Here is a 13,019-nt window from a genome sequence, read left to right as displayed (position 1 = left end):
TACAACATCTGGCTTTACATCACTCTTTGAGCTGATTGCTTAATTCAGCTATCTTACACATCCTGGCTGCCACATACAAGGGGCTATAGAAAGGGCTGTTTTTTTCTCTGAGAAGCTGCCATGGCATCATCACCATGCTAAAAGTCTCTGAGTTATTCACTTCTGACTTTAGCCAGTTCTGCTTTTTTATCTAGATAGTTTGTGTCTATATGTCTGACAATTTGTGGCTTTTCCTATTTGTCCTCAAGAATTTCAAAACAGCTTACACTACCCTTTCCAGCATTAGCCTGAGTACGCTTACATCCAGGTATTATTGTACCTTCCCTTCATCCAGTTGTCCAGTGCATATGGTCACTAAAGACACCTTACACACTGTCTACTTGTGAAAGGGGCATTCTCTAAAATTACATCTACTAGCTGTAACAGCATTCCTAAAAGATGAGGAAACTGAGGTATTCCATGTGTTTAAGAAGTCTCTTAAGGCACATTTCACTGACAAACACAAGTGTAACAAAGGCTCATGGTCACAAATTAGTAAACGAATAGTCAACCTTTTTGACTGCAAGTATTGTACAAATAAAGAGTTAAATCTGATATGTAGCATGAAAACTAGGTTAGTAGCCACTTTTCAGGGGAGATGCGAGGTGTTACTTATACTACTACTAGGGAAAATTTGGCCAGGGCATCAAGAAACTTCCCCTATTCTTTTCGATAGGTACCATCTGATCGTTTACCTCCACCTGAGCTACCGCCAACTCAGGCAGATGGAGCATCAGTTTAATGTCTCATCCAAAGGACAGCACACTCAAGACTGCAGCACCCCCCTTTTGCTACACTACAGTGTCAGAAATCTGTCTACCTGGTGTGAGAAATAAAACAAAGCCTTCTGCTTCAAAGGTGAGTGTGTAACCTGCTGCACTGCTGACACTGTTATTACATTGTAATAGTATTATTATTGTAATATACATTGTTTGTTTATTTGTTTTCTTTACTTACATGACCCTGGTCATGGCTGAAAAGGGTCCATGGACCAAGCCACTTAACTGGCAAACAAATATTAAATAAATAAACATTCTGTCTCTGATAATAACACTGTTTGTATACTACTGTATCTCCTTTCATAGTTTACTCTTTCCTTGTGCTAATTCCCCATAGTGTCTTATTTTTTCCTGCCAATTCATGCATGTTCTCCATAACATTCTTCATTTCTATTTTCCTCTAAAAACCATTAAACTACCTTTCTCAAGCTAACTCATGCTATTCTTTTCAATTCAGTCCTGTAATTATCTTTCTGTCTAGTCTGGATAACTGTGCCCACATATCACCTTCCTCTCCATGGTCTTGATCGTATCCAAACCTAAGCTCACCAAATACAACCCCCTACTATTCTCCAAAGACATGGGCTACAAACCTCACCTTGCTACTTTCACTAGCCTTCTAACTTTATTTTTATGTTTCTCAGTGTTCCATATGTTTTGCATCTTCCTCCTAAGTACCAGTCCCTTAATGATTCCATTATGATTCCATTTCCCACTGACTCCCCTTTACCCCATCCCCCTTCTGCCTTCTAAGCTACTTCCCCAGGGAGATGCAGCATATTTAGTCATTAAATCAAACCACACTTAGCATGCTGCAGCCCTGTATTACTTGCTCTTCCTTCAGACTACTGCTGCTGAATTATCCCTTACACTAGCGTTCATGGTTGAGCCTTTATTCTAGACATTTTTATGACTTTAAAAGTATGTATAGAGAATTTCTAAAAAGTGTCATTATACAAACCTTCTAAATAACTTCTATTGTTATTTTATTATTATTATTATTATTTATCTTATTTTAGATTTAACAGGCTGGATCATTAGGTCCTTTTCTTGGTGACAATAGTGGTGCAAAAAATATAAGCAAGAAAATGCATCTAAAAAGAAAAGGAGCAAACAGATTTGAAACTTCTGTCAGAAAATAGAATATCAAAATGATGTCAAAATAATGTATACCTGACAAGAAATGATTAGAAGCAGATCGCAAATAAACCATAATAGGTCACCAAACTCATTTCAAATAGGATCCAGTAGCATTTCCAGAGTTTGTGCTGTTGGGTTGTATGTATTAATAGTGTAGAGTCAGTCAGTTTATTGACCACACTAATTCCAGTCCCGCAACTTCATGTCACTTTTCAAGAAAGATACTGTGCAGATGGAAATGTGAAAAGGAAAGAAGGTATGAAATGGAAACAAGCAATATTCTACAGTTTAGATCCTCCTGTTAATAGCATTGGTGCCACATATTACAGAGTATAACTCAGAAGACAATGAGTGAGCCACTGATCATAACCTTCTTATTATTATAGGTTCATGGGTAAGTACTAGGCTAGCTGCCCTTCAGTACCATTTTAAGCCTAGCCAATTTTCCTTAAAGGTGAAAATCAAACCCTGTACTTTGTGTGTGTGAAGTAAACACCTTAACCATTATGCCAACCCCCAAATGACTTTGTCAACCCCCAAATGACTTGTGTTCAAAACATGGTTGCCAAGAAATTCAACTCAAGAGCAAAGATTAAGACATGAGTTTGGAATCCATATCGAAAACACATAATAAAGATTTATGATTGGTGACTTGATCATAATTCTTTGCTGTGCATGGAGCTTTATCTGCTCCATGTATTACAGGAAAAAATCATTAAGTGTTTTGCCAGCTTTCAAACCCATAAAGCACTTAGTGGGCACTGACAAAAAGATTGTATAACATATTCTATTAAGTTAGAAAAAGTCAGGGACACATTACAGGCACAGACAGCAGGCAGAAATAAATTTGTTTTTTATTTTGCTGCTTTTGTTTGCTGGTCAGTACTGGCAGGTTTAACTGTCTAGTGTGATACCCCATTCCCCTTCTTAATAACTGAAGCACTATAGAAGTGCCTAACTGATTTGTCTTTTTTCCATTTATCAGAGTGTAACCACACTCTATGCACTACAAAATACTTACCTTCTAGTCTTATTCTGAAAAGCCTAAGGTTTCAATGGACATGCTTATATGGGGATGGGTGTATTTCTTGGCTCAAAATGGACAGTTGTGAAGCTTGAATGGCTTGTCAATAAATGTCTCATGAAACTGAATTCATCTTTCTGATACTGAAGTCATTTATCTTTTTGAGAAAGTAGCATAATAGTGATGCTCTAGCCTCTCGGTAGAATGTGATAAATTTGTACACTTTATTTAAAAGAATATGTATGTATGTATGCATGTTATATGTGTTAGAAATATAATCTGCTGCCATAAGTGATAACACATGTTCCAGTACTGGTATAAGTTGACATTATCCCAGCTTTTCTGATACTGGAAGCCATTTAGTTTTTGAGATACTAGCAAAACAGTGATGTTCTTGCCTCTGAGAGAATGTGATAAATCTGCACATTTTATTTAAAAGAAAGTGTATGCTATATGTGTTAGAAATAGAATGTGCTGTAATAACTGATAGCACATATTTTAGTATTGGTATAAACTGACATTATCGTAGTTTTTCAAAAAACATTTTTGTTAAGAATTAATAGATTCTGTAACATTGGGCATACACAGTGTTAATTATTTTGCATTTATTTATCTATTTAATTATGCTTAGTTGTATACATTTTTTATTTATTTCGATATGATGTGTTGAAAGCCTGAAGAAAGAATAGAAGGTAGCCAAACTCAAGAATTATTTATGTTCTGGCACTTGCTGTATTGTAGCAAAGTCTTTTTATGTGCCAGTAACAGGGAATGTGTTTAGAAATGATGCAAAGCCAGAAACTGTTTTTTTTAATAAATAATGGAATTGGTTTCAAATGAGCTTCTTGCATTCAAATGTCAGCAGAGTGGTGAAGTGCTATAGGAAGGGAAGGTGCAATTGCTGGAAGTGACTAGATCATCTGTAAAGAGGAATGTTGAAATATCTGAGTAAATTACACAGCGGACTCAGATAAGAAGAAGAAAAAAGAGCTGTTTGAAAACCTTCTTCTCTAAGGTGAATAGGACATACAGCAGAAAAAATTGTCAACAGGCACACAGCTGGTATGGCTGGTGAGATAGCTTTCAAGCCAGTGTAGTAAGGAACTATATAAATGTATGGATGAGAGACCACAGCATTATTTTATTTTATTTATTTTACATTTGTTTACCAGGATAGTCCGACTGGACACAGGTCCATTTTCAGCGGAGGCCCAGGGAGAAAAGCTCCACAAATAATTACAATACATTCTCTTGGTTAACATTAACAGTTAGACAGAACCTTAGTTAATTAACATTAGTATGATGTGAGACAGTACTCATGAAGACAGTTACAAAGTTAGTTACATTACAATAGTAGAATTGCAGACAGTTACAAAGTTAGTTACATTAGTAATATTTGCAAGGTACAGGATATTTTGGCTCAGAGTACCATATGTTTGTTGAATATGGATCAAAACAATAGTTTGATCTGAGATTTATAGAAGTATTTGGTAAAATTTGTGCAAAAGGGGTAAGATGGTAGAGCATAATCGGTGGTATAGCTTTGTGTCACTAAGCTATTGGTGGTTGAGGACAATGGTGTTTAAGTGAGTACTAATAGTTGTGACTTGTTTGGTCTAGCCTGGGGGAAGACATGGACATTGCCAGTGTTGCATAAAATGTGATTTTATGTTTTTTTTGAAGAGGGAAGGTGAGGATATTGAGGTTAGGTGATTGGGTAGGAGGTTCCAGGTTTTAGCAATGCAGCAGGCGTAGAGTGATTTGCCAGCTTCATTTTTGTGCTTGATGACCTTTATGTGGTTTTGTTGGGTTGATCTTAAGTTTCTGGTGGGAGTATAGTGTTGAATTAATTGTTGCAAGCCTGGGGTTTTCCTAGGGAGGTTGTAGAGCTTATGGACAGTGGTGAGTTGGTTGAGTAGAAGGATTTGGGGTAACTCAAGCCAGTTGAGCTGTCTGAGGGATTGGCAGTGATGGGACCTATATGTGGCTTCATTAGCAAATTTTGCAATTTTGTTGTAGCATGACTCAATTTTTGAAAGTTCTGCTATTGTTAAGATTGGGGAGGCATACAGAAGTATAGATAACAGATGAGTTCTGGCTATGGTGGCTTTTGTGTGTCTGGTCATGTAGTTGTGGTTTCTATAAAGGAGTCCCATCTTTTTATTGACTTTCTTGATTGTTTGAGAGATATGGATGTCATATTTAAGTTTATTATCAATTACTACTCCTAACAGCTTGGTGTGAGGAGTAGGGGTAATGGTAGTGTTGTCTTTGGATATTATTGAAAAGTTATTGTTTATGGGGGGGGATCTACTTGGGCTAAAAAGAATAAGTTGAGTTTTCTTTGGGTTAAGTAACAATTTGATGTTTGTGAACCATTCTTCGGCAAGGGTAAAGTTATTTTGTGTTATAATTTGGAGTTCATCAAGGGTGCTAGCAGCACTTATTATAGTGGTATCATCTGTGTATTGGACTATTGAGGCGGAGGGTAGGAATGATGCTATGTCATTAGTGAATAATGAGAATAATAGTGGGCCAAGGATGGATCCTTGTGGTACACCAATGGTTATTGGGAGTAGGGGGGACAGTTGGTTTACCCAGAGAACAGCTTGTTGTCGGTTAGATAAATAGCTACTGAACCAGGATAAGGTGGAAGAGTTTATGTTAAAAGTGGCAAGTGTTTCTAGTAGTAGACTGTGGTTCACCATGTCAAAGGCTTTAGATAGGTCTAGGAATACTGAGGATACAAACAGGCTGTTGTTTCTGTGGGCATTAATATTAGTTGAGAAGGATAGCAATGCTGTGGTTGTACTGTGTGATGGTCTGAATCCATGTTGGGACTGTGATAATAGATTGTTGTGAAGCAGACATTTCATTAGTTGTGAGTGGACTACTCTCTCTAGAATCTTTGATAGGGGCGATAGTATTGCAATAGGGCGGTAGTTAGTAAGTTCAAGGGATTGTCCCCCTTTATGTAATGGTATTATGTGTGATATTTTCCATGATTTAGGTACTTTGGATTCAGTTATAGATCTGTTGATGAGAATGGATACAGGATAGGCAATGGCCTCTGCAGTGATTTGTAGGAATTCAGCTGGTAGTTTGTCTACTGCTGGGGTTGTTGGCTTCAGTTTTTTGAGGAGTACAGGGAATGAGAAATTTGGATTTTTCTGAAATAATAATTGTCCACTTTTTTAAATCTTGGAAATAAGAAGGATCTCCTGAGATGGAAGGCAGGCATAGTTACTACAGTATGTGAATGCAGAAATCTAACAAACCAATCTGCTGACTAATCTCAGATAGGAACTATGTTCCTCTGACTTATTGCAAGCGCAAAGATCATTAAGTCATTTATCCTCCAATTATATGTAAGCTACCTCAGGAATGCAATGGAGCCAGAGCCTAATGCAGTACTTAATGCCTGCAGGGCAGAGTCATTTATGCTAGATAGGATGCCAGTCCATCTCAGGTGCCTCTCTGTCACACACACACACACACACACACACACACACACACACACACACACACACACACACACACACACACACACACACACACACACACACACACACAGTGTATGCATACCTATCAGCAATTTAGAGGATCAGGATGCGGATTGTAACTGGAGCAATGGGAGAAATCCCTTGTAGGCAAAGAAAAATGTATGCAGATTCTGCACAGTGACCTAAATGTATATTTAGAATAACATTTACTTTGTCTGCTACTGAGTACTACTTTGATTTTTTGATGTATTGCCTGGAATTGTCTGGCACCATTGTTCGAAATGATCCACGTGAACCATACAATAAACATGTCAGTAATACTTACCATGGAGACTAATTTTCCACATTCTTTGGTGTCTTTGATTAGGTGCGCTCCTTCAATGGCTGATGACGATTTGGTACTCTCTAGAAGATCCCCTGTGTTAAGGTGTGTGAGTCCATACCTTTGTACTAATTGTTGACATAATGTTCCTTTGCCACTACCAGGACCTCCTTGAAGAAAAACAGAAATGTATTTTATATTAATTTAGACATTTTGTTAGAGATCCTGGAGCAGAAACTATGAGAATAAATGGTTTTGTAAAACTGCTCATTTCTTTTTTGAGTCAAGTTTGCTTTTATTGCACTATTAAAATACTGTTAAAATAAAATATAAAAAGCTCTAGGTACATACTTCACCAAGAAATGTTATCAGACATTAGTAAGCCATAAGGTAATTTTTTTTGTCTGCAGTACTGTCAAATGAAATCAAATGAAATTAAAGCTGTAATAACATATACTCAGATTACAAAGCCACTAGTCTGATGTTAAGAGTACTTTTATTAAAAGCAGTCAGAGAAAATAAATGTGCTATGCCTAAAAAAGACCAACACTGTAAAGTGATTTAAGCATAGCCTTAACATACCTCTCAGCCTCTCAGTGTAAGAACTCTGGACAAAGCTTGATATAATGGGGTGACAAAGGTACAAAAATAGGGGCAGATTTTAAATATTGCTCTTATAAACTTATCAAGTGGCTAGAATAACAAGATTTGTCTTAGCATTATTTTTTCTGAAGGATATGACATCTAAAAGTACAATGTATGTCATTATTAAGTGAATTCAGTCCTTAGATCATCCCAACGATTTTACGGAAAACCACAGATTTTATAAGGAACAGACCAAAAATAGCAGGCAAAAATCCAGACATTCTGTGAAAATCTGGACAGTTCAGAGGTATGAGCCTAGACAAAAGAATTCTCTTGGACACAGTAATAAGAAGATATCATCAGTAATTTAAGAACTGTCATATCAGACATTACAACCACAAATTACGTCAGCATCACCATATGAACAAATAAAATAAATATAATAATGGATTAGAAACAAAAAAGTTATCACAACTAACTGTTCTTCTTCTCTGCACTCTACAAATCAGAAAAAAGAGACATGGATTGATTTCTTAAGTAAACTTAATATTTTTATTTTACTATCATTAACATCTTTTATTTCTCAAATGGATATGTATTTAGCCCTGTTTTACTTACTTTAAATTCTACCTTTCACTTCATTATTGTAAAAATCATGTTTTGGCTTTTTTTTAATTTTCCAACTTCACTAAGATGTAATAGTGGGGCTGAGTTTCCGTTCTAAGAATAAAAGCTTGATACACAACTCAAAATTATATTAAGTGCCTTTTTTTTCCAGAAGACTGAAGAAGTGCAAAGCCCCACTGTAGGTGATGAAGGTCTTGTTTATCCAAGTTTCTAACCTATTACTCATGTAATTCCATCAACATTCTAGCATTTATATTCTATAAAACTGAACTCTAATGCTTCCGTTAGCAACACCTATTTTCGTTGAATATGTACCTCTCCCAGATTTTTTAAATGGTTTAAATGTAATGTGTTAACTGCCTTACTAGGTGCACTTTGTTATCAGGAGCAGTCAATTTGTAAAAATGTAACCTTATCTCTGGTCTGAAGTACCCTGGGAAGACTCACAGCCAGATTTCTAAAGAGTTGCTCTTGTGTAAGTCTGTCCTGATTCTGAAAGGCTTGCTGTCAGTGTAGTTAACTTACTTCAGTGTAAGGCCTATGGGAGCCATATTCCCAAAGACCTGCTCTCAGCGCAAGCAGTCACTTACAATGAGGGCAAGTCTTTTGGAATCAGGCCCTGAGAAACAAACCTCTCAACTGTCCCTATTTTGGAAGATCACTGAAAATTTACTGCACTAGATATAATCCTGTATTTTACTTCTTGTTGCCATATAATATGTAGTTATTTCACTGATATAGTATAACTGGTCAAAGACTGAACCATAGAAGACTGATAAGTTGAACCACTTCACAAATTTAAGATGTCCTTATTTTTGGAGTTATGTCCCTATTTTCAGGATTTGTTTATACCTTCATACTGTTTTCTGAATCTTCCTCATCACACGATTTTTGAAGCTGCCTAGTTCACAGAAGACCATAGTACCCAACCTACATACTAGTGACAACAATAATTTAAAGAAAGAGAACTCACGTCTTAGAATTTCCTTTTTCTAAAGCAAAAATAAATTACCTTGTGTGGTAGAAATTTGTGATCAAATTTATTAAAGTGTTCATATTTTACAGCGTGTCTTTGATAATCTAATATCTCATACTCCTACTAAAAGCATAGCATATAAGAATTAAAAAAGCAATCTGGCATTCAAATTTTATGCTAATTAGATACCCAGATTTTTAGCTGGATGATCCTATTTTTCAAGGCCTTTGTTCCTATTCTTTGGGTCTGCCAGTTTAGAGATATGCAGAGAGATAGTAAATGAAGAAATCTCTGATGAAACATTGAGTAAAATACGAGTATTGCTCTGTCAGAAATTTTAGTGGCGCTTAGATCTGATAGCAAAGTTATTAACTCAGAACATCTCCATAAATGCCACCCTATCATAAAGTTTAGATAGCTCTTTAAATGCAAAGCACAGTCCTCTCAACTGTCCCTTTTTAGCAGAACACCCCTAATTTTATCTCATATTTTTCACTATCCTGCATAAAAAGTTTGATTTTCTGGCAAATCACCAAGTACTTCAGTCAGTCAGTAAGGCTGGACATTAGTTTCATTGGTTCATAGGTTAAGATTATTCTAGGCTGTTTATCTGGTGGGTCATTTGTAGCCCAGCTACATGATTACACTATGAATTTACTAACTCATGGATTAATATTAGACTCCCAACAGAATGAATAACTTAGGGCATTGTTTTGACCCTTTTCATAAGGGTTTGAGGAGCCAGAATGGGGTGTATTTATGACTATTCATCCAGCCATCCAGGTTACATTTAAAAAGGGGCAGGAGGTTGCTATGCTTTATATCCAATGATAGTTTATTCCATAGAAAAAAGTATTGTTTGTGATAGTTATCTCTCATATCAGCACTTTCGATTTATATTCCATTGAATGCTCACATCTCTTTTAGGGTATTCATTGTGTGGATGTGTAGAAGGCTCTGTAGGCTAGAGCAGAGGTCCATCTCAGAAGCCAGTAGGAAAAAGAAAAGAAGGACAATGCTTTAAGGCAGTCAGGGCAGCTTAAGCAGTGCACACCTTTGATTCCCTTAGTAAGGAAACACTATGGTCACTTGAGCTGGGTCATGTGCCTAGATAAGTACTTAATTGGAATGATAAGGGAGGAGTAGAGGGGGTTGATGACCTCCTAGGATCTAGGAGATATACCCATGATGATTAGTCTGACTATATAAAAGGATTTACTAACAACAGTGGTCACATGGTGGTCAGAGGATAGTTCACTGCCAATGAAAATACCAAAGTCCTTAATAACTGACACAGTTTTTTGGGGGGTGTCACTTATGTGATAGGAGCATGGGTGCCCAGGTTTGTCAAAGGGCACAATGGTATATTTCTTGGCATTTAATTTGAGGCCATGGTCTAAATACCAGTCTGTACTAGAACCTTCTGGAAAATCTAGAGGTTAGTTGGGGTATTTATGACAGCTTCACGTTTATAATCATCAGCAAACATTATCAGCTACAGTCCTTGGTGTTGGCCTTAACATCAAAGAAGTAGAAACCAAAGAGAAGAGGCCCCAGTACAGATCCCTGTGGACACTGCTGGTAAGTACTCTTTTAGATGAGATTGTGCCTCCAACTCTAATATACTGGGTTCTTTTGGTGAGCTAGTTTGCTCTACAGTGATTAGCACAGGAGCTGACATTTAGTTGGATTAGCTTATCGATGACAGCAGAGTGGGGAATGGTATTAAAGGCTTTGGTCAAATGTAGAATGGTATGAAAGGCTTCGGCCAAATGTAGAATGGTATTAAAGGCTTTGGTCAAAAGTAGAATGGTATTAAAGGCTTTGGCCAAATGTAAAATGGTATTAAAGGCTTTGGCCAAATGCAGATATGCAATAAGAAATAATTTGCTTGAGTGTAGCACCTTGGTGACTTGTTCAAAAAGGTACTCCAGGTTTAGGAGGCAAGAAATGCCTTTGACAAACTAAATAAGTTTAGGTCCAGGGTTTGAAGAATGCTAGTGTCCTTGTTAATAAGTTCAATAATGATGCACTCCATCGCCTTATAGATAAGGCAGTTGAGGCTTATGTGGTCAGTTACCTGGAACAATAGTGATTTCCGTCTTTGTGAAATGAGATCATTACAGCAGAATCCAATGTGGAGGCTAAGAATGAATAGATTTATTAACAGGTTGGCCAAATAATGTTTGGTGCTAACAAGAAGATAGCCTAGCTCATAATTTGGGTCTGTTTTGCTAGTCTTCTTAGCCTTGGAGAGAGATTGTTCAAAAATGACTGGAGAGGTGGTATAGGTGTGTTAATATACTGTGCATGATTAGGGGGATAAGGGTGTAACGTTTTTTATGCTGAAGTTGCCTGCTAATACAGTGGTTATGTCCTCAGGAGATGAGTATTGCTGGGTGTTGCTACTGAAGTTCATGACATAGCCGAAGAAGACTTTGTGGTTATCCTTAGCATGGGTGGTAATTCTCAATCTGTACTTGCTTTTGGAGGATTTTATTTCCAAGTGTTTTGCTAATCTTTTTAATACTAGGGTTCTAGTGGATGTTTTTTTTGTGTGAATTTGGCACTGTATTTATATCTTATGGGGACTGAGGCCCCAATGCAAGCTTGGAGTTGGGAATAGAACATATATGTGAATATGGCAGCTTGTGAAGTGAGGTCCTCAAAGTGAAGAGGATGTTCGAATTTCATCAGGTCATCAGTTAGCTGGAGTAGATTTGTGTTGAAGTAATCTCCAAAGATGGAGAGTTTAAAGGGTAACTCAGGTCTTGCACTAAAGGAAAATGTTACTGCACAGTGGTCAGATTCAATCAGTGATTTGCTACTATGTGTGCTGAGAATAGGGGAGCTATATTGGTGATAAAAAGGTCCAATATTTTTGAGCTCCTTTTTGGGATTTAGAGTAGTTGGTCTAAGGATCCAGCATTAATGAAGTCCATGAATTTTTGTGCATATTTATTTGTGGTGGTATAGGCTCCTCAGTTAATGGAGGGGTTGTTGAAGTCACCCAAGTGGACAGTGTTAGGTTCTACAATGAGGGATATCAACTTGTGTAGATATGCTGGAGTCATGGAGGGGGTGGAGGGAATGTGGTAGTTGGCAACAATGTGGTACTGGATTTTGTATATAGTGAGAAGGATGTAGTGGTGTTTAAGGTCATTGCCTATCATTATGACTCTGGTGGTAACTTTTCTTTAGGAATACAGTTATGCCACTTTAACTACACTTTCCAATTCATCATTGTGTCAGTTTGAATGAGTGGTAGGTGTGACATCCCCACTCTTGGCCAGTAAACAAGGAGCCTGAATCCTCATTACAGACACTGGAGAGAGACATTCACTTGGAATACAAATGGACACACTCAGTATTTCCAGATGCAGACCTCTCTGCACCAAGCACAATTTCCCTTAAGAGCACACAGGGAACACACTCAGCCCGGGATTCAGCCCAGGATGTGGGTTTCTCTGGCACCCTCCAGGTCACCAATAAGACTCCCCACTGGTACAGCTGCAGAGTTAAGTCCTTAGCTGAGTGCCCAAGCCAAGTCCTCTACCTCTATCTATGTGAAACCAGTACTTCATGTCCCTGCTGCAAGTTGCTGACACACAGACTTTGAGATTTGATTTGCACACATACACACACACACACACACACACACACACACACACACACACACACACACACACACACACAAAACCACACAACTGGGAAAGGCTGGCACATGTTTACTAGCTATGCCCTTCTTCCCAGACTATAAGGTAGTTACTGCCACCAGGAACTACAAAGCCAACTACCTAAGGCTTTTGCAAGGGTACTGAATTATACTGAGTCAAATTAATATTAATACAAATGGTAATGTTGACCAAACAGCAAGGCTTTTAGGAGTGGCCAGAGTTATCACCAAATAAATATATGCAAATGCTCTCAAAACTTAAATATTTTTCTGAAAGGACCAGCCACAATTAAAAGTTTAAATATATTTAATAATAAATAATAAATGAACATGAGAATATGAAATATC

General features: G+C 37.4%; 1 protein-coding gene across 1 annotated transcript in view; it reads right to left on the bottom strand.

Annotated features, from left to right (window-relative positions):
* The window catches only part of LOC122814248 (adenylate kinase isoenzyme 5-like), a 2,798,058-nt gene that overhangs the window by 531,316 nt on the left and 2,253,723 nt on the right, over positions 1-13,019 (bottom strand). Inside the window, exon 8 of the mRNA XM_044086846.1 lies at positions 6,811-6,977. Coding sequence (XP_043942781.1) covers positions 6,811-6,977 — 167 coding nt within the window. The remainder of the gene's footprint in view (positions 1-6,810; positions 6,978-13,019) is intronic.

The sequence above is a fragment of the Protopterus annectens genome, chromosome 10.part0 (genome assembly GCF_019279795.1).
Source record: "Protopterus annectens isolate FY-2018-M chromosome 10.part0, PAN1.0, whole genome shotgun sequence".
In the NCBI taxonomy this organism is placed as follows: domain Eukaryota; kingdom Metazoa; phylum Chordata; order Ceratodontiformes; family Protopteridae; genus Protopterus; species Protopterus annectens.
Note: the sequence above shows the minus strand (reverse complement) of the source record. Positions and strands in the feature narration are given on the sequence as shown.